The 21,329-nt window shown below is 43.5% G+C and overlaps 2 protein-coding genes across 8 annotated transcripts in view; both read left to right on the top strand.

Moving 5' to 3' along the window:
* The window catches only part of LOC124342568 (zinc finger protein rotund-like), a 119,694-nt gene extending 106,585 nt beyond the window's left edge, over positions 1–13,109 (top strand). For 2 of the 3 annotated variants that reach the window (XM_046795565.1, XM_046795567.1), the window contains 5 exons: positions 2,376–2,560; positions 2,780–2,824; positions 4,264–4,411; positions 7,456–7,971; positions 9,400–13,109. In XM_046795565.1, the coding sequence (XP_046651521.1) occupies positions 2,376–2,560; positions 2,780–2,824; positions 4,264–4,411; positions 7,456–7,971; positions 9,400–10,403 (1,898 nt within the window). In that variant the 3' untranslated portion in view covers positions 10,404–13,109. The remainder of the gene's footprint in view (positions 1–2,375; positions 2,561–2,779; positions 2,825–4,263; positions 4,412–7,455; positions 7,972–9,399) is intronic. The other variant, XM_046795566.1, reaches the window with a different exon arrangement.
* A 1,463-nt stretch (positions 13,110–14,572) lies between these two features.
* Positions 14,573–21,105, top strand: LOC124342901. Of its 5 annotated transcripts, none has more exons than XR_006918933.1 (4): positions 14,573–14,619; positions 14,759–14,958; positions 15,025–15,077; positions 15,301–16,228. XR_006918933.1 is itself a non-coding variant. In XM_046796112.1 (4 exons), the coding sequence occupies exons 1-4, from the start codon at positions 14,595–14,597 to the stop codon at positions 21,004–21,006; spliced, it is 309 nt and encodes a 102-aa protein (XP_046652068.1). In that variant the 5' UTR covers positions 14,579–14,594; the 3' UTR covers positions 21,007–21,105. The 5 variants fall into 5 exon arrangements, 4 of the variants coding, with proteins under 4 accessions (XP_046652068.1, XP_046652071.1, XP_046652069.1 ...); XM_046796112.1 differs by lacking the exon at positions 15,301–16,228 and adding an exon at positions 20,976–21,105 and having other exon boundaries at positions 14,579–14,619; XM_046796115.1 differs by lacking the exon at positions 15,301–16,228 and adding an exon at positions 20,969–21,105 and having other exon boundaries at positions 14,579–14,619.
* The last annotated feature ends 224 nt before the right edge of the window (positions 21,106–21,329 follow it).

Genomic DNA, 21,329 nt, shown 5'->3' with positions numbered 1-21,329 from the left:
AAACTGGAAAAACTAAAAAATTAAATTTTCAATAACGCCCAGGGGGATTTGCTGGATAGTATACTCGGAAATGAGGATGCGTGTTCCAGTTCTTTTTTCGTTTCATTTGTCTGCTGTGTCTGTGTCTGTGTGTGTTCTCGTTTTGATAACGGACGCGCATCAATCCACTATTCATCCGCTGGAGGATGTCACGTGATTCCTCCTCTTTTGTGTTACTCTTTTATATAATACATGGGCCCAAGAGGAGTCGGTCCAGCTGGCCGGCAATCCCCTCCAGCCGTCCAGCCGTCTCTATACTTTTCTCTCTCTTCATTTGATATTTTATTTTGTTTAGCGTGCCCGATGACTGTTGTTGAATTGGTAATCTCCTCTACTGCAGTTTCTATGGTCATCGGGCGGCTTTAGACGGTTGCGATGGGGTGGTAGTTGGGATGAGGGGCCGGACGGGAAAAACCAGTTTTCATTGACGACAATTCGAGATAAAGAAAAAGGGGAGAGAACTCGATCGTCGTCGTCGTCGTCATCGCCGTATGCAAATCCCCCCGTATAGTTTTAGACGTGTAGCGGGCCCAACTGTGAAACATTGTCGCTATTCTTTCCAATTCAATCAATTCCCCTCGCCCAGGATTTTTATAGTATGTTCCATCATTCTCTTCTCTTCTCTTTCCAATCTAAAAGAATGGGGAGCACCACCGGATTGTGTCTTTTTTGAACCCTTGTACGTTTCGATGGATCCCGTTGTGTGTGTGTGTGTGCCAGACGGCCGTCCGGAATAGAAATTCTCCGATTGCTCCGATGACCGTGTGAATAAGTTTGGTGTGGTGGATCGGCTTCTAAATTTGAAATTTAAAAAAAAAGGGGGGGGGGGGAATAAGGTCTCATCGATGGACGATATGCAGATGAGCCCGTTGCTTATTTCTGTCTACGAAAAGAAAAATTGTGCCGCGTCATTCGAATTCCCTGCGCTACAATCGACACGTCCTCCCCTCCATTTCCATCCCGGCCGCCATTTTGTTAATAGAAAAGAAAAAAAGACAGGCCATCACGAATTTCTTTGAGCGATTGCCATCAGAGGCGCGATGCCAATTACGATTCAATTCTTTATCCCTTTTTTTGGGTTGAAAAATAAAAGGTGCAACTTTTCACCCCACCCCAGCTCGACCGTTTGCCATCTCACACGCGTTTAAAACGAGAGCGAAACAAAAAAAAAAAAAAGGGGGAATAAAACCACAAAGTCATGGCGCTTGATTGGCTCTCCGTGTCATTTAATTGAACTACATGAGAGAGATAAAAAGATTTTTCTCACTAAAAAAAGAAAAGCGCTCTAGATTTGAAATTCATGATGCGCATATTACGCCGCAGGGCGAATGAGAAAAGATATATTCGGGAGAAAGAACAAAAAAAAAGATTAAGGACCGAGGGGGGGTTTCTTTTTATTCCGCGGAGCTAATAAATAAAAAAGAGTCTGAGGGAACCAAGGTTGAGAAAAAGAATCAAAAGGCACGCACGAACCGCGTCCTGATGGGATTTGACGAAAGACAAAAATGAAACGAAATCATAAAAAATAGCGCGCCGAGAGGGGAGAGAGAAAAGTCTCAAACTCTCAATAGTACCTCCCTTTCTGAAAAATATGCATATCACACACACAGAGACACACACACAAGGAGGAGGAGCACAGCCCCTTGGTAGATACAAAAATAAAAGAGAGACTCACGTTTTTCTCTTTCTCCCCTTTGCCATTGTGTTGTCGAGAAATAAAACTTGGGAGCCCCATCTCGACTCTGTGTGTGTGTGTGTACATCGTCGCGGGGCTTTTTGTAATTAACGCACTGCCGAGGGAGAGAGACAGACAGACAGACCCAAGTGGCTCTCATTAGTATGCGCTGGACGTCGCCGTCATATGTGTGACAGACTTTCAGGGTAGGGAGGGAGAAATGGGGAAAAATGTTTTAGATAATATCGGGTCTCCTCCCCGATTATTTTTGATTTGTTTCAAATTCTGAGAGAGAAATAGACAAAGAAATTTTGTTTTGTTTTTCCAAGAAAAGTTGAATCCAAAAAGAAAAGACGACGAGTTTTCTTCTTCAACCAAGTTTGGCCAGGAGAAGAGAGAGAGTTGAAAACTCACACTTTTCTTGAAACATTTGTTTCCGATTTCTTTTCTTTTCTATTTTTGGTTCCATCCGGGCGGCGGATCAAAACCGGGTGCCGAAGTTCCCATCATCTGCATTTGATGATGGCGGACTCTGCTAGATGAAATCAAAAAGAAGAAGCTGCCAAGCCGGGCGTCTCGAATAAATGATGTGCTTCATTCATGAATCTTTCATCATTTTCATTTTCTTTTTCTTTTGTCGATTTTTGGTTTTTATTTTTAGGTGAACGACCGTATCGTTGTCATGTGCCGGAATGCGGACGAGCCTTTATCCAGCTGTCGAATTTGCAGCAGCACCTCCGCAATCACGACGCCCAGCTGGAACGTGCCAAGAACCGGCCGTTTCAGTGCGCCATCTGCGGCAAAGGATTCGCCACCGAGTCCTCACTCCGCACCCACACGGCCAAGGTAACCAAATTAACCCCCAACAAAATTAAATTCAAATAAAAATATGATATCATTTTGCACAACCATTTGTTTATAAATGTGGCGCGCATCTTGTGATTTGTCCGGCTTCGTGTTTGTCTATCCATCAATTTAATTTAATTTTTTAAACCATTTTATGTCTTGTCCTTATGTGTGTCCTGTCCCTCCTCCACTCCACCCCAACCCCCTGCGCCATGACAGTCGAAAAAAAATCCTTGCGGTTCCAATAATTCTCCGCTGGACCAAGTAAGATCCCGGTCGACGTTCGAGTCGCAATTGGTTGTTTTTTCACACCCAATTAGAAAAATTTGGTAGAAAATTTAAAAAAAAAAGTAGTTTTGAATTAGTAATTTAGAGTATTGCGGCTATTTTTCCGACGCTCGCCCTTCTTTTGTTTTTCCACGAGTTTCGACTTTTGTGTGTCTGTGTGTGTGTAGTGAGTTTTTTAGACATTGTAGTAGTCGTATACGTCGTATGGAGAGAAACGGAAAAGTAGTCGACGTCTACGACGTCGTCGGCAACATTGATTTTTGTCGTCTTTTCCTTCTTTTGAGCTTGGCTCTCTCTGTGTGTGTGTGTAAGCCCCTTTTATTTCGTTACGATAATATTCTTTTCCGTCGCGGCGCCAAGTCTGTAGAGTAGAGAGAGAATCAGAGAAATGAAATGCACAGAAAATCATCAGTCAACTAACTGCTGGGTGGAGGGGAGTGAAAAAGTTTATTTTCTTTTTCTCTTTCGGGGGGTGGTGATGGTGGGTGGGATGGGAGAAAAAAAATGGGAGGAGTTTTTATCATGCATCAAACACATCTAGATGTAACACACGGGCGGCTGAAGGAGAGCGAGAGAGAGGGGGGGCCAATGGCGCCCAGGATATGGGGAGAGAGCGGAAGCGGAACGCTCCACCCTCCTCCCCACCACCGCCAGCAATGGCGGACTTAATTTTTATGATGAGAGAGAAAGAGACTTCCTTTTTTTTATTTCCCTTTTTCATTCCCCCCTCTCTCTTGGCCAAACATTTTTTTCCTATTCGACCCCGACGTCATCAGCCCTGCCTGCTGTTATTGTTCCCTCCCATTTTTTCTCTTCTCTTCCCCCCCACTTCTTTTTCCACTCTCTGCCTGGGCTGCTGCTGGCCCCCGCATCCGGACGTGGGCACAAGGAGGGGGGAAATGCAATAAATCAATTTTTTTTATTTTTTTAAACTCCCTCGCCACCCATATGGAGGGAAGAAGAAAAAAAAAATTGTTAATTCCAGCCAACAAAAAATGAGGGTTGGGAAGCGACGCCGACCGACGCCGCTCGCTCATAGGCCTAAAATCCAAACCTTCTTTTTTTTTCTTTCTCTCCCCCTATTGTGTGGGGGTGTGTACCATTTTTTGTTTCCTTCTTTTTCCGCCTATCCATTCCCATAGGCCTACCTACTGTTGTTCGCTCGTCTTTTATTTTTAAAATTTCTAGTTTGATTATACTATGTAGAGCTCATCCTTTTTTTATTGACGACGGAGGGAAAATTCAAAACGAATTCAAACTTTTCTCTTCTTCTTTTTATACGGAATGTCTTTTTTCGAACTCTATTAGAGTCTAATATTCATACTAGTTGGTATCTATTCGTTCATTCATTCATTTCGTTTTTTTCTTATTTGATTCGTTTCGTTCGTTATTCGCCACCGTTTGATGTTGGACAGCACGCGGCCCTGATTGGCGGACCCAACACGACCTGCTGTTCCTTGTGTCACAAGCTCTTCCTCGGCAACGAGGCACTCATGGAACACATGAAGCACGTCCACAAAGACGTCGTCGCCGCCGCTTCGGCCGGAACGTCCTCCATGACCGGTAAGTCAATTTGTTCTTAAACATTTTCTCATTTGATTTATTTTTTAAAAACAAAAACCAAAATCTTTTTTCATATTTTTTTAAATTTGAAAAAAATTTCGTTGGAAAAAAAAGTATATCGCCGGCTGCACTTATTCAGCCTACGCACGTAGCGACTACATTATATACGAAGCGTGTCACATGTAGAGAGTCAGTCTCCCCCCAGCACCACTGAAATGTCGTTGCCGAACGTCAGCGATTAATTGAGCAAGAAAGAAGAAGAAGAAGAAATCTGATTGATTCTATTTTGTGGGGAGATGGCGACGGGCGATAGAGTGTACACACACATATGGATGGATGGGAGGGAGAGCCCAAATAGGATGGCGATAGTCGCTAAATACACCCCGAAAAAGCAATCGGGACCGAATAAGGGGGAATCTGCATAATCGAATTGCACGTCTTCTCTTTGCTTCTGTCCGCATTCGCCGCCGCTTCTTCTTCTTCCCCCCACCACCACCACCACCACCACCACCACGTCTCATTTCATTTTCCAGCGACGACGACAACTAAAGAAAGAAAGAAGAAGAATATTAAAAAGATGTTTAGTGCGCTAAAAAAGGCCATTGGGCGGTTGCAATTGTTACGTTATAGGCAACTCGTCACGAAACACGGGGAAAAAGGGCTCGAGAATTTTGACGTAATGGGACGACAGAGTCGCCACTGGAATGGCAATAGCGACACAAGTCTGCGACCATTGCACAACGCAAAACATCAACCCCGTGTGTAAATGAGCAGCTCAATTTTTTTGATTCCGTTCGGTCGTCGTTAATAGGCGACTTCCGTGACGTGAAAAAATGTCAAAACATTTACGTCACAAACAAAACAGAAAACACACACAACAGGGTCTTGCGTCTTTTGCTGGAAACTCACGAGAAATCGCTGATGGCTTTCAACTTGTTCCGCCGTCGTTTCTCTTTCTTCTTGGGCGAATATTTCTGTCTAACCTTTTATTTTTTTTCGGTGATGAGGGTCTTGTTGGGTTTCCCCTATTTTCTTTCGTAGGTTCTCCTTCTCTTTGATGCCCTTCAAACAGAAAACTAAAAAAATGTGAATTTTAATCGAAACAAAAAATATTTAAACCGATGAGACATTACACAACTCGGTGGCGGCCAATAATATAATGGCGGACGGGGGGCCATACATATGCGGTGTTGTTTTTCCAGCGTCTATTTTTTCGCGGGATTCGGTAGGGGGGGGGGGGGAGAGAGCAGTCTAGAAAAAAAATATTATCCGTGGCGTGTTTGTCCAGGCAAAAAGAGAGTTTGAGATTAAAAAAATAAATAATACAACGATATTAGATATACCAGGCCATGTTGTGACAGGCCTGGTCTACTCTACTGGAAGAAACCTTATATATGAATTTATATATATAGTAAATCCGTTCGTCCATGGCCAGGAAAATGTATTTTTAAAAAAGTGGAACCATACAATCGAGTCCTGTTTAGCTTTTTCTTTATTCTTCCCGACGTCGGGTTGAAAGAAATGCTCCGATTGGATGCGATGGAGGGGCTTTTTTTTTTTAATTTTTTGTTTGTTGTGTAATTCAAATGGGAGTGGGATGGAGGCCCGTAGATAATTAATTGCTGCCTTGGCAACTACATCTATAGAGAGATAGACGTCAGTTTCTCTCTCCAGGGGGGGAGGAGGAACAAGTAAAGAGAGTCGAAGAAGAATAGAAAGAAAAACAATAAGGAGATAGTATACAGTTTGGAAAATAGAAAAAAAGAAGAAGCGTAACAGAAGCGCCCAGGTAATAGAAGGGCCTGGGCGACGGGATGTGTTGAAACATTAATACGCCAGTTCAGTCGATGGGGAAAGAAAAAACCGGTTTCTTCTTCAGGGGGGGAGTGCATACTACTGCGCATCCGGAATGGATCGAAAATGATAACGACGACGACGAGAAACAAATTTCAGTTACAACAAACCAAAATATCTTTTGTGCGGGAATGTCGCCGTCGGCCAATGCCTAGGAAATCAATGCGCATTCGTGGAAAATGTTCCCGCAAAATAAATTTAACAAGAACCGTCAAAAAATGCCAAAGTTTTTATAGAATTGAAAAAAAGAAAAAGACACACACATGAGACGAAATAACTTCTTTTCAATGCGGAAAAGCGTCGCGACGCCCCATTTTTTTCTTTCCGGATGATTATTATTATTATTATTTATTTCTCATTCTCTCTGCTGTATGGCGTAGTCCATTCCGACAACTTGATTAAAAAGTCCCCTCCTAGCTCCTAACTCTTTTGATTCCATTTCTTTTGCGTCTTCTTCTTCTTCTTCTTTTAGTTTTTGTGAGCCTCTGATGATGAACAGATGTCGTGATTCCCTTTTCAACGAATGGCTCGACGAGTTCAGCACACACACACACACACAGAGCCACGGAGTTTATTTATACAATGGAGGGCTGCTGCTGCTGCCGCTGTACACATGAATCATTGAATCATCTTTCTCTCTCTCTCTGCTCCCTTTTCTTTCTCGTCTCTCTTTGCTTCTCTCTTGATATTATAAAAGTCGCCACAGGCACCCCGAAATGAAACGACGAAAGAGAGAAAGAGAGAATCAATATTCGTTTGTAGTTTTGTGTGTTTCGGCTGTTGCACTGGAGGAGCCCATTGGGCCGATTTTCTTTCTTTTTTCTCGGGTTGGGGTTATTCCCGGCTCGTTTCATCCATCCCCCTCCCCCCTCCTTTTTGATGTGTTCCGCTTCTGTGTAATACACTGGACGTTAACAACTCGTAGCTTGGCAGTCTGTTGGCAACTTTGTAATAATCCGCCAAAAAGCGCGTTAGACCCACACCGTCAAAGTTCATTCCGGAGAAACTCGGCCAACCGTTCAGCGAAATGTTCTTCACTTGTTTTCTTCTTCTTTTTCTTTTTTCTTCACATTTTTTGGCATAACGCATCAACCAAGAGTGTCCAGTTTCGTCTGGCATTTCTCGGGATTTGTGTGACTAGAGGCTTTCGACTTGAGTTTTGATTTTTTCAAAAATGAATTTCATTTCAGGCGAAGGATCGGGTGCGACTAGCGAAAGTTCGGCGGGATCTTCTCTGCTGATGCCGCACCAGCACAGTCTCCTTCCATCGCTGGCCCATCACGTCCAGCAGCAGCAGCAACAACAGCAGTCGGCGGCGGCTGCGGCGTCTGTATCGTCGCTCCTGGCCTCGCAACAACACCAACACCAGCAACAACAATCGAACGCACAGCAGCAACAGCAGCAGATCAGCAGCAACAACAGTTTAGCGTCGTCGCTGAGCGGCCTGGGCGTCGCCTCGGACGTCATCAACGGACTGGGTAGTCTGACGGGCGGCGTTGGCGGCGGCTGGGCCGTTTCGGCGCCTCCGCCGAGCGCCGTCAAGCGCCGGGCGCCGACCCACGCTTGTCCAGTCTGCGGCAAGCACTACGTCAACGAGGGCAGCTTGCGCAAACATCTGGCCGCTCACCCGGAGACGGCCCACATCACCTCTGCCCTGCGCATGTGGCCGTGCTCCATCTGCCCGGCCGTTTTCCCACACGAAACCGGTACCACCCATTGATCATCCCATCACCTTATTTTTTGGAGGGGAATTCGATTCGATCCGACCATCACCACCAGTCAACCCTTTTTCGTTTCTTCTTCTTCTTCTTCTTGTGCGAAGCCCCCCAAACGCAATTTGTTTCACGCATCAGCGCACGTACAGTTGGAAAAAAGGGAGGCTGGACCGGTTCTGTTATTTTTTCCAAGGGCTACAAGTGAGGAGTGGGGGGGTAGGAGAGACAGAGGCTTGACCGGTTTGAATTGAACACGAAACAATGGCCGATGGTCTGGTTGGGGGGACTCCAATGTCAATAAAAAGTTTTATTTTTCTAATCTGGAAGGAAAAAATCGAAAAGAAAGGGCCGTTGTTGTGGCTTATGTGTGCAGACTATTGTGCCGGTTGTTTGGGTGTAAGGCCGGCCAGCATTTTGATCAACGAGCAGCTGTTTGTAATGATTCGTCGCGGGCCGACGACCGCACAGTCAGTCGGTCCAGGGCCACCACCACATCCGAAACACTGGGCAAACACACACGCAACCTCACACACGGCCAGTGGTTATATTGCCTGGGCACAAAAGGGCCGATCGTAAATGAAATTGTGTCGGCGGCTGGTCCTCCCGCGCGCTTTTTTTCAAATTTCAAATCCTTCGAAATGCCAACGTTGTATCGATTGAACTCCCAAAAAGTCCGGCAGCTTTTTTTCATTTGACGGGGTTCGTACAGTCGGCCTGGATTTGTTTGACTGGGCTAATGTTTTATAGTAAAATAAAAATAAAAAACTAAAACAAGAACTTGGGCCTATCCATCAAATTTGAAGCCAATTTGAAGCTTTTTTTTTTGGTTTTCTCTCCCTCCTTTTTCCACTCGCTGTGTCTCACTATATCATCAAAGAGTTTTCTCCCTGGCTGGCTGCGTCTATTTACATAATCAGCATAATGTAGCATGTTTTTCATGGACGGGGGTCTTGTGTTCCTGTGGTCGAATCGCTTTTTAAACTGCAGACTCTACAACACAACACGGACAGAGAGAAAGAAAGAAAATAAAAAAGGAAACGGCACAAATGGAAAGAGAAAGAAGAAGAAAACTTGTCTGATGATAGAGACAGACAAGGCTATAGAAGGCGGGCAGGTTGTTATTACGTCATCGCCCCACTAGCAATTTGGGGCCCCATCTACTTCTATGTATCTACTAGTAGTAGTAGTAGTTTAGATCTATTTTTGTGATTCAATTAAATAACGGACCGACGACATGCATCAGAACGATTGGGGAACCTGCCGGCCAACCAACCTCTTATTTTTACCTCCTCTCCGCACTGGCTCCTAACTTGTTTGAAATGATAGGCGTACGCCACCAATAATTTCCAGTCGTCGTTCCGTTACTCTTTATTTATTTCGTTTTGTTTGATACTAAACCTCCATTTTGATGATTGGCAGGTTTACTCACTCACATGGAACAAATGCGGATGGAACCCAAACATCAATTTGCCGCCCAGTACATGCTGTCCAGGGCGGCGGCCGAGCGGCGATTCCGCGATCGCGGAGACTCGCCGGGTCCGGGACCCTCGGCCGGTGGTCCCACCAGTCATCACTCTGACGCCGATTCCGGACACGGACCCGGAGGGGCCATTGAAACGGCGTCGGCGGGACCTGGGGCCAGTCCGGCCACTGCGGCCGCTGTGGCGGCAGCAGCAGCTCCTAGTCCCGCAACGGCACCGCCTTCCTCTCACGGCGGAGTCATGAACAACAACAACAACCGACTGACGAGTCCCAGCAGCTCGTTGGGGCGGACGGGCACGGGATCGGCCATGGGTTTGGGTTCGCAGTCTGTGGGTTTCGGACAGGGAGCGGCCATGACGGTCCAGCAACTCAACGACGCCATGCAGCAGCAGCAACAAGGAGCCAACGGCAACAACGGCCCGGTCGACATGGAACAGGACGACTCTTCCAGTGCGGCGCTGACGGCCGAAGAGGCGGCCGTGGCCCGTCGCCTCCAAGCGGCCGGAGTGGAAGCCGTTTTGAGATTGGCCGCCGCTTCGGCGTCGGGCGCCCACGGCCACGGCGGTGGCATCCACCACTCGTCGTCCTCTGTCGGCTACACGGACTCGCGGCTGGAACAGGCCATCCGGCTGCACCAAGCCCTGGGTTTCGCCCTGCCCGGCCAGCCGCACCCCGCCCTTCACCTCCACCAGCAGCAGATTCAGTTCCAGCAGCAGCAACAACAGCAACAGCAGCAGCAACAACAGCAGCAGCAGCAACAACAACACCACCAACAGCAGCAGCACCACCAGCAGCAGAGTCTGCAGCAACAGCAGCAACAACAGTCGCAACACCACCTGGTCGGCCAGCACCTCTCGTCGCAGGCCGCCTACCACCAGCACCAGCAGGCCAGCCAACATCACTTGCAACAGCAGCAACAACACCAACAAACTCCGCATTGACACTCTGGTCAAATGGCGGGCTAGTAGGTAGAGATCGGATGATGATGATGGATGGACAAAGCCTTGAAATTTAACCCAATTATATATAACCACACACACACACACGTTAATACGTAAATTCACGGCCTCTTTATATCAGAGAGAACGGGGTGAAAAGTGAAGATTGGCCTACGCCCGTCATTATAGAATGTTGAGGCCTCAACGATTCAACCCATTGAGGATTCGATGAAATTCCTATCATGTATCATAGACTATTATATAACCAATTGATCGGCGTGTTGTATGACAACTGACGGAAGCACAAAATTCAGAAAAAAGAAAAGAGGAAAAAGAGTCTCGCGCGTCAAATTATCTCCAAGTTGCTGTTTTTATTCAAATTGTTGTGTTCGTTTTGATGATTTTCCTTTTTACAACCAAAAAAGTAAAAGAAAATCAAATAACTCAAAACCCAATCCTGCACGGTTCAATGTCCCTGTGTGTCGAGTGTCGTTTTTATCTTTCTTTCTAAAGAAAACAAAATGGGGTATTTAAAAAAAAAAACTAAATTTTTAATGAAATAAGAGATGATGATAATTTTGAAAAATTTTTGTTTCGCGGTAAAACTCTCACGTTCGTCGCGCCTTGACTCAAAGTGTCTCTCATCCCCGACTGTTTTTCCTCCGTTCGTTTGTGTCTATGTGTGTGTGTGTGTTATCACCAATCAATTCCCGCGTGTGCTCTCTGCTGTGTCGAGTGTTTGTGTTTGGAGCGTCGGCGAGAAAGAGAGAGAGAGAGAGCTGAAATAGCGGATGAAATCCACGCTCTCTTCTTGTTTCTTTGCTCTCCGCAAATCAAATAAAGCAAATGAGAGTTAGAAGAACAAATTGTCGAGAACAAGAACGTGTCTGCGACCACATCCAGCAGCTCTTTTATATACGTGTGTGTGTTTGTTTCTCAGTCGGTCGGTTATTTTCACATTTCTTTTTCTCAGAAAAATCGAAAACGAATCGCCGAGCGCTGTGGTTTTCAAAAACAATGTTATGTTTTATTATATAACTAAATACTTGTACCTACCGGGGGCTATCCGATCATGTCATTTTCTGGGGTCAATCTCAGTCTCTCTCACTCTTAACTGTCTCGTCTCTTTCTCTCTTATTGCGTCATCTACAGTTATTATGTATATTAATTACCATGCGGCGTTATAGTTAAGGATTTTTCTTTTTTTCATCTCGGACGATCCCAACGGTTTCAATCTTCTCTCCCCCACGACAAAAACCGGTTTTTTTTTTTCCAACAAGGGGAAATTTCTCTCTCGACTCAAAAAATAACAAATCTAAAAATTTCGGCTCACTAATGGGACATCCAATCCATCAGGCAAAAATGTTGACAACCAATGCGTAAAGACGGGTCTCTTTTGTTTTGTTTCTAGCTCCTTTGTAGTAGAACCAAACACAAAACTTCTTGTTCATTGATTATTTATTTTTTTGCCTACAGAGTAGTACAGAGACGTTTTTTTTTTTAAACTTGTTGACGAGCGGAAGGAAGAGATATAAGTCGTGTTCTGTTATTATTATTATTATTATGAACTACTATTATGAATTTTCTGATTTCTTTTTATATGAACAGTATATAATATCGAATAAGTCTTTCTCTCCTGCCCACACACACACACACACACACACACACATAATAACAGTCTGTTAATTTTGGTTAAAATCCTACCCCGATACCGATCCAGATATTATCAAGCCGTGAAGAGATCGTGCTCCCTCCTCCGGCACCTTTTTTTTCCCGTTTAATTTCAATTTTTCGCCGCCCAATCTTTTTTTATTCATCCGAGACAATCATGGAAGTCGAGGATTTGTTAACACAGACACAACAGAAACCATTTCGGATTTTGAAAAAAAGAAAAATTCCTCCCGGTGACGCTTTTATAACTCTCGGAATCATTTTCTTTTTTAGAGCGGATCTCAAATTTCCTTTTTTTAAAATATAACGCCCAATTATTTTTACGTTTTTTTTTTTTTTCAAGTCTCCCGGTAAAGTTCTACGTACACATCTATATATATAATACCCAGGCCAAAAAAGAAAAAAGAAAAAAAAAGAAATCAATATGTAAAATACTTGGATTTAAAGCTTTTCTCATACGTCATTCGTTCGGATATGACGGCTCTATCTCTCTCTTACTCGCATTTTCGTCGTATATAATATAATACTATACTGTAAAATTCAAAAATACTCCTCCCTCGCCCCCTTTTTCACTCAAAAATATTGTGTATGTCTTCATGTTTGATGATACAAAAATTGATTTTATATTTCACCACCCATCCAATCCGGTGATTGATGGCTACCCAAAAATACGTCGCGCGTGCGCCATTGATTTCTGAAAAGTCTAAAATGCGATTCTCTTTTTTTTTCTCTCTTTCTCCCCCTGGACTCTCTCTCAAATGTTTGACAACAACAACAAAAAAAGACACACAATTCGTGCGAGCTTGAAGCTGGATCTCGATGGTGTAACTGAGTGATTGTGTATGTAAATGACGTGCTAAAAAGCAAACTAAAGCCGAGACAAAAACTTAAAAAAAAACAAAAAAACAAAAAAATTAAACAAAAATGTCGGTCCCGTTATTATAAATATACAAAAACAGAAAAGCCTGTTGCCATGCTCTTGGAAGGAGACAAAAAACCAATGTTCACACACACATTTTTCATTGGGAAAATGGAAAACAAAAAAAGTAATGTTTTTTTCAAAAAAGCTTTGTATTACATTTCGTGTCATAATCCATGGCCAGATCTTGCGTTTAAATTGTGTCTCTTAAAACTAATTTTTTATTATTTCCCCCCACCAAAAGATGTTTTTTAAATAGCCCCCCCCCCTCTCAACACTGTTACGTCTTTTCGTTCCTCTACACGCGCCCTTCTGTTTCCCATTTGTGTTACATCATCACCACCCGCAAATTATTATCATTTCAATATCTTATGGCTCTGTGTTCCTACCCCCCATTTATCTTTATTTTTGTGCGCCATTTTTTTAAATTTGGTTCACTGTGTCTGTCTCGTTGATCGTGTCCGTGTAATAGTTGACAAGACAAGTGGAATAAACGAAATTGAAAAAAAGAAAGAAATGACTATCAAATTCGCTTTTAATTTTTTTTAAATTAAAGTTCTTAAACTGAATTCCTTGATCATGAAAAGGGGAATAATATCAATCGAATCAAATGTGAAAAAGAAAAGGTCAGACCTCCGGTAAAGTGTCGCGACGCCCTTTCTTCTTCCTGATGGCGAAGTACGTCCCCCCCTTCTCATTTTGATTTCATTTCTCTTTGGCTGCACTTTTCGAACCGAGTCGCAGTGTCTATTATTCGAATAAGTCGTGGATGGCTTTTTATTGTGTTATACAGCGCTATAGTACTGCTCCGGCACTCTCTTTCTATTTTCGATTCAATCAACGACGACGTGGATTGCACTCTCTCTATTAAATGTACATAGGCCTACATACTATATACATCCTCGCTCCTTATTCGTATTCAAATCAGGCATTTGAATGAATAAGGTGCTGTTCATCATACATAAATTCTACAACCGATCCTTACAGCTACTACTACTACTACAGCTACCCCCTCGTAGGTTATTATTAATAACTTCCACCCCTGGAATTTCCATCAGTCTGATCCTATCATCGTCAAAGGACCACCAGTGATGCATTTTTATAATACCACAGGGCTACTATATACCTGTATGCCCCCCCATGATGCGCAACACACAGTCGTAACAGAGCCATCACTTACACTTCACCCCCCTCACTCACTCGAAACAAACAGAAAAATATTTCATGTTGGGCCGCCTTTAATCATATTTCATCTTAGTCGTTATTTTGATTACAAAACAGATATCCTTTAAGTAATCTTTCCCAGTGTCTTTTGGCTGTGCACTCGAGAGGTAAAGGATTGTTCAACCAGGCTGTCCATTATATAATTTTCATACGTTGTCGATGGTATCAGTTTTGACGTATCAGTATATTTGATGCCAACAGGAAATAAGTCATTCTTGTATAAAGTCTCCATGAAATGATGCCCAGTGATATCACACACAGGAAACGCGTAGGAATAAAAACTAAATTTGAAATGGCGCTAGGAAACATTTTCAAAAATTGCAACGTCTAATCACTCCCCGTAATTTACAAAAATTTTAGTTTTGTCTGTGACAAGTCTGATGATCTTGTCAAAAGCCGCGAAAGGTAATGTCTATTACTTACTAGAAATTCATTAATAGATTAAAATGATCACCAACATCACAGTGGTGTGTGATAAATTGCTACTCTTGTCCATTCCAGTGCCATGTTTCAACTGTGTAATCCTCTTTTACTTTACTTCCAGGGGTGGTTGTCCTTGACGATACCTTTTTCGTAACACGTGTTAACTTTTTTCTTCCAGGAACCTTATTTCAATTGCAAAGGAATTTGCTAGACAATCCAAACTTATGTGCTGTAATGAGTTTGGAATTGCAGATGTGTCTAATAGTGCAGCCCAGCTCTGACGTCAAAGTATTATTGATAAACTCATCACTGTGCCTGCAGGTACGACGTAAGTAGTAATGTTATTATTTACGTGCCAGTCTGGTCCTAATTAGTGGTTTCTTTTAGGTGCTGATTCCGCTCCATGTTTTTACGCAGCCACAGAATGTTTTCGACAAGGGGTGAGTTACAAAACATTATTTGACTTCCTTGTGTTTGGGGGATTTAAAAAAAAAGAAAACTGACTTTGAGTAAGAATATGGAGGTTCACGTGGCTCGACGATCATTAGCTCCGACTCTCTTTTGTTTTATTGATTCATTTTTTTCGTCCCAGAGAGACTCGATTTCTTCTTTCCCCCCTTTATACCCATGATGAGACACACTTTCTTATTACAGTCTCTCTAGATGTGCACTGTGGAGAAATACCCATCCTGACTAATTGCACACCATAAAGAAGAGAGGCTATTAATAAATTGTATGCCCCCTCTCTTTTATTTTTCAAGGGTTCTTGAGAGAAGATCAAGTCTTGGTTATGACACTACAGGTTGTCTGTCTTAGATTCCCGTTAATCCCATCTTTAGTAAGCTCTATTTACGTCCATGTATAAACTATAAATGTCGACAAAGCTTGATTCACTTTGAATCTTTTCGTACACATTGTGAATTCAGTCACCGTGACAGCGAGTTTCGCATTCAAGTTAAATCTAAACTTGTGGTCGTCGTTTGTTCTTTATTATAAAGTGGACAACGAGGTAGTAAAGAAGACGTTTTCCAAACATTCGGAATCTTCAGAAACTCCTCGAGGCCGTTGTGTAAAAAAGAAGAAAAAAGAGATGAGAGGCTCACTCAACAACCCGAACCATTTTTTACGGCTTAATTGCGTCCGACGATGGGGGGGTTTATTTTGGGAGAGTCAGGTGGGATGCGGTGAGCGACACAACCCTTTTTTTTATCTTTCAGCTTTTTTCAGCCGACACACAAACCGACAGAGCGGACCGATCTCACGCTCCCGTCCAGTAGCTCGATCCCGTCATTCATTTGATTTATTCTTCTTTTTTTATAAAACAAGACGTGTCGTAAAATCATGTCTGCGGAACGGCTCTCATCTCTCGCCACTCACCTTTTTTATTAGCTTTGCAACAACAACAACAACGACGACGTTGATGTATTCATCAACACTTCCCAAGACGCCAGCAGTTTTTTTTTTTCTTCTCTTGTCGGGACAACTTCAATCCCGAAATGATGATGACCTTTAAAAGAAAAAGAAAGAAAAATATATTTTGAACGTCACGCGCTGCGCTTCTTTATGTCAAAGCACAAACAGAAAGAGAACAAAGGGGAAACAAAAACGACGATTTAATGCGGAAAAGTCGACGCAGAGGGACTGTGAATTTAAAAATAAAAATAAGAAAAGTCACGCAGGTCAGACAGGGAAATGTATATAGTATAAGTATAGCTCACTTTTGATTCTTTTTTTCTTCTTATTTTTTCAATGTTCAACTTTTTAAAAAATAAAAAAAAAATAAAAAAAGTCCCGCATCCGACACACGTGAAACGGTCATCAGCGCACGGTGACATCTGTCATGTGTGCGCGCGCGCTATCTATTTCTATTTTTTTGTTTCTCCTGGCCACGGTTCTAATAGGCCGGTTGGCATTGCACGCGGGAATAAAACAACATGCGCCATACTTTTCCCTTCTTCTCCACCTTCCACATGTTTTTTCAAAGTTGTTTTCTTTTTACCTCAAATTTCCCCTTTTTTCCTCCTCTCTGCTGCAACCCCCGGGTGGGTGGTCGACTGCACCTTTGCGTTTTCAAATGTCAACTTTTTGTGTGGATCATCCACCAAATGCTGGTAACACACACACTAGAACGTTTTTAAGAGGAAGCGTTCCAACTTTTTCGGAAATGTGTGTGGCGTGTCGGCTGCCCTTCATCATCATATCACAAAACTCTCTTCTTTACCTCCATATTTTCCTCGGCTGCTTTTATATTTTAATTTTTTGGGTTTCATCGCCCTGGCGGCAGACGACAGAGTTTTTGATAGAGCGGCGCCACGTCGACCGACCGAGTTTTCACGCCCCATGCCAAGCCGATGGATAGCGCGTTTAAATAAATAAGCGGAGCAGATGGAATTAGACGACCGCGCTAAAAACAACGCCACGACACGAAACCGCCTGTTTTTTTTAAATTTTGGACGCGGTCGTTTGAAACAAACGACCGAATAATTTAAAAGAGAGAGTCAATTAATTCTAAAGCTCGTCGGTTTCTTAAACTTGGTTGTTGGCGTTGATGATGTGGAAGTCGTTAAAACTTTTTTTCTTTTTTGTTCTGTCTGTTGGGTTTTTTGGTGGGTTTTATTTCCTCCTCCATGTTTAACGATTTCTTCCGGGGCGGAGGCCATCACGGTGTTGACGCATTGAGAGCTTCAATTGACGGTGGTGAGAGAGTGTCTGTGTGGTGATGTCGTGATGACGGATGCAAACAGCGTGATATACGCGACTGGCATTTGTTTCTGTCTGTGTGGATGATGACAATTGCGCCATCCGCCACCTCCGCGTTTGTGTGTGTTTTTGATTACCTTTGTCCGGTGTCAAACTATAGAACTACATCCGGACCAAAAGAAACTTGGTGGTGTATACGATATATACCGTGTTTTTTCAACCTCCCAGCATACGAGCCGGCCATGATTTTTTCGTGAATAACGCCGTTCCTGTTGTTGTTGTTGTGTCAGAATTACCGGCCCAGGTCTTATCCCGCCTTTATTTCAGACCCTTTCTTGTATTATGTCTCTCCCAGTACATTTTCACGCAGAAAAAATTAAAATTAAAATAAAATTATAAAAGGGGGGAAGGTTGCGGTCTTGGTTGTCTGACGGATCCGGTTACGGGTTAAGACGTGATCGAGAACAGGTGCGTAATTTGATGACTAATTTTTGTAAAAATGTACAACTTTTGTTTGTGTGTGTGTGTGTGTTGTTTGAGCAGCACGGAAAGAAAGACGGCGCCGGTGTCGATGTTAAAAGAAGATCGAATTCGAAGTGAACCTGTCCAGCATGGTTGCCCATCATGGTCGAGGGGAATGCTAAACGCTGGTCGGCTGATGATGCCGATGGATCGGGTTGTTGTTGTTTTTAGCCGACAACCAAACAACCAAAAAACACCGCTCGATCTCTCTCCCTCTCTCTCTCGTCTTGTTTCTCTTGTTCTTGCGCGCCGAGGCTATTGTTGTCGGATGTTGGCGGTTAATGTCAAAGGCATTCCGATTACGTGTCGAGTCATCACGTTCTCTCCCCCCCCCCTTTTTTTAGCCACGTCGGCTATGGTTACGGCCTTTCTTGTTTCTTCTTTATATATTTATTTTATTTACTCGTCTTCCTTGTTGACCATAGGTGAATTCGATCACAAATTATTTCTTTTGATTAATTTTTTCAATTTAAACGATTAAGCGGGAGAAGAATCGAGGGAACGCGGGATTTTGAACTTTATCGTGGAATTGTTGCGCAACGCCATCTGTCATTCAAAAAAGAAACGACTTGCAGGGATCGAACCGTTTAATTCACGGCCGGTAGAGACGGTAATAACGCAAAGAAAATGTTGTGTGACGCGAACATTTACGATCGAATTTCTTTCAATTTCTGTCATTTTTAGAATTTTCAACCTTGTCTTGTGGTTCCGCTTGTAAAAATGGCCTAACAGAGTTCCACAGTGGAGGTATAATTGGAATCGGAGCACATTCAAATAGATTTGGTTCTCGTCGTCAACTCGTCACAGATGATTTCGACGAACTATTCAATTTATTTCTCATTCGTCATGGCAATTTCAATGGCTTGTCAAACATTGCTGGAAAGCGCTGCATTTTGGATGGGTAATCGAGCATATCTTTTGATTGCCGCACCACTCGCTCACCGACTTATTCATCTTTCCGTCCCGTCCGCCATCACTCCTATAGTCTAACTCCGCTCTCATTTCATTTTAAATGTCTGCAGCAACTTTTGGAATTTGTGTCGGTGTATTTTCGCCGGATGAGGTCACAAAATGCGAAAGCGCAACTCGAGCCAATAGTTTTGCGCCATGCAAATGATGTCGTCCGGTTTTGGTATGTCGTGTTTCTATTAAAATCGGTGGGCGACGAGTTTTGAGCTGAATTTGCATTTTAGTCGTCGACGACGGGCAAGAATTCAATTATTATTATTTGGTTTGCTGCTGTTGCACGGACGCCGTTCACTCCGCCTACCATCCATCATGGCTTCTTCCTGGGCCTATTTTTATAGGGCGACAATCTGCGCCGACTCCCCCGCCGACGCACTCCATTTCCTTTTCTAAAAATGGCTCCACCTTTGAGCGCATTGATTGCGGGGGCCAATGATAGGCCGCGTGAGTTCTCCCCCAATTCTTCAGCCATCGCAGTTATCTCTTTTCAACCTCCCCCAACCCGTTGATGGATACGACACACATGCGCTGAGCTGTGACGTGGGGGGGCATAGCGTGTAGTAGGCCGAGCGCGAATAACCAATACGCGGACGAGAAAGAAGAGCAACTATTTTACTACACCCACTTTTTCGTGATAGGCCTAGTGAGGAGCTGATTATGCGCCAGGCCTCTATACGCCCAAAAAAGTTGACAAGATTTTGCGGGGCGCTTGCGCACGACACGCAGGGCCGGTAGAGAAGAAAGAAAACGACAAATCTTGATCACGCGTGTGCATTAATTAGGAAATTAGTGGGCAGAAAGTGATGCGGCCGCTTTGTGATTCTGGTGAACGTGCTTTGCGCGCCCGTTCTTGATCTTTTGGAGTTGTACACAGTATCCGGACTACTACTAGGGCAATCATCCGAAATCACCCAAAAGTAAGTTGAGCTCCTCTTGCGTTGTAAAATGGTGGGCGCACTCGCGTTTCGTCCGCATTCGTCCAGAAATCGAATCCGCCGACGGCTTCCATTCTCTTCCCTCCTCCATCCCTCTTGTTTCTCCGTTCAAATGAGAGGGAACTTGCGCGCTTCGTTTGAGTTCGAGTTTCCGCCTCGCGTTACTTTTGCACGGTTGAACTTTCATCAACAGAGCCTGCTGCTCAAATATATAAGATAGATAGATAGATAGATAGATGATGCGCCTCAAAGAGTTTTGAGCAACATTCTGTCCATCCATCTATCTATCCATCCCTCGTATTTACCAAAGTTCAAAGATTCGGTGGAAATTCTCGTTCACTGGAGCTGCAGCTTCTATATATATATTCATTTGACTCGGCCAACTTGGCTCCCGCTTTGGCTCATTTTGTGCTTCTCTCTTCTCCTCCTCCTCTTGCTGTGTTGCCATGATGAAAGGGTTCAATTTAGGGAATTCGCACAATAGTGGATTTCTGATGACAAAAGCTTCCTTTGATGAGAACGCGCTCGTACATACATATTGTACTGTTTTTGGCACAATCACGGAACCCGGCTTGCCATCGCCAATCCTCCCTCAGGAAATAAGCCGGCCGGGATAACACACCCTTCTTCCATCCCTTTAGACCGCCCGCTCACAAAGTCAGCAGCAGCAGCATACAGTTGCAGCTGTAGGCAAAAGCAACAAACTAGTCATAACAATCAGCTGATTTTAATTAGCACACGTCCACCCCCGCCTTTGCCAAAATTTCTAAAGCTTTTGATGGATGACTGGCCCTACCACCGCCGCCGACGCCGCATTAAATCTACTGTGCCCCGGTGCCCCCACATCCATACTTTGATACCTCCCCAACAACATTTTACCATTATTGGGTTTTAACGAGACTCGGGACTACCAGCTCAACAAAAGGGATGTGTCGTGAGTTGCGCCACTCTTCATTTCAATTTGCTGGGCTTATTCTCAACCTAATGACTTTAGCTTGAATGCTAATCTATTTGATTCGATTCCTATTTCTCTCTTTTGTAAGAACGTGAATGTTCAATTTTATTATTGTATTAATATATATTATTTTTCAGTTTATGAATTTTTAAAACAAAAAAATCAAAAAGTTCTTTTAGAGTTTATTAAGGAGGATATTCCCGAAACACTTAACAGCAAATATCTGAAAAACACGAATTTTCTTTCATTTCAGATTGTAGATTGAAGGCAGCTGCTGACAAATGGATTTAATGGCGGATTCCTTCAGCAGCGAAAGCTAATAAATGCAAGTAATAAGAATGTGAACACCAAGGACCTCCAGAATGAATAAATTCAAAGAAATCTGCCGATGTGACTTCCTTGGCTCAAACGTGAGTGTAACAACTTATGTTTACTCCTGTTGGTTAAATAATAATTTTGTGTTTTATTTAGAAAATGCCGTTTGCCGAGAGAACTGTTGCGCTGCAAGGTGTTGCATCAGAAAACACGTTGGCGTGACGGCAGCCGCACACGGTAACGGGAATCATTAGGTTAAAGTGGTTTCAGTTTCATCACTTGTGTCTTTGCTTAGAGAG

The sequence above is a fragment of the Daphnia pulicaria genome, chromosome 6 (assembly GCF_021234035.1).
Source record: "Daphnia pulicaria isolate SC F1-1A chromosome 6, SC_F0-13Bv2, whole genome shotgun sequence".
In the NCBI taxonomy this organism is placed as follows: Eukaryota; Metazoa; Arthropoda; class Branchiopoda; order Diplostraca; family Daphniidae; genus Daphnia; species Daphnia pulicaria.
Note: the sequence above shows the minus strand (reverse complement) of the source record. Positions and strands in the feature narration are given on the sequence as shown.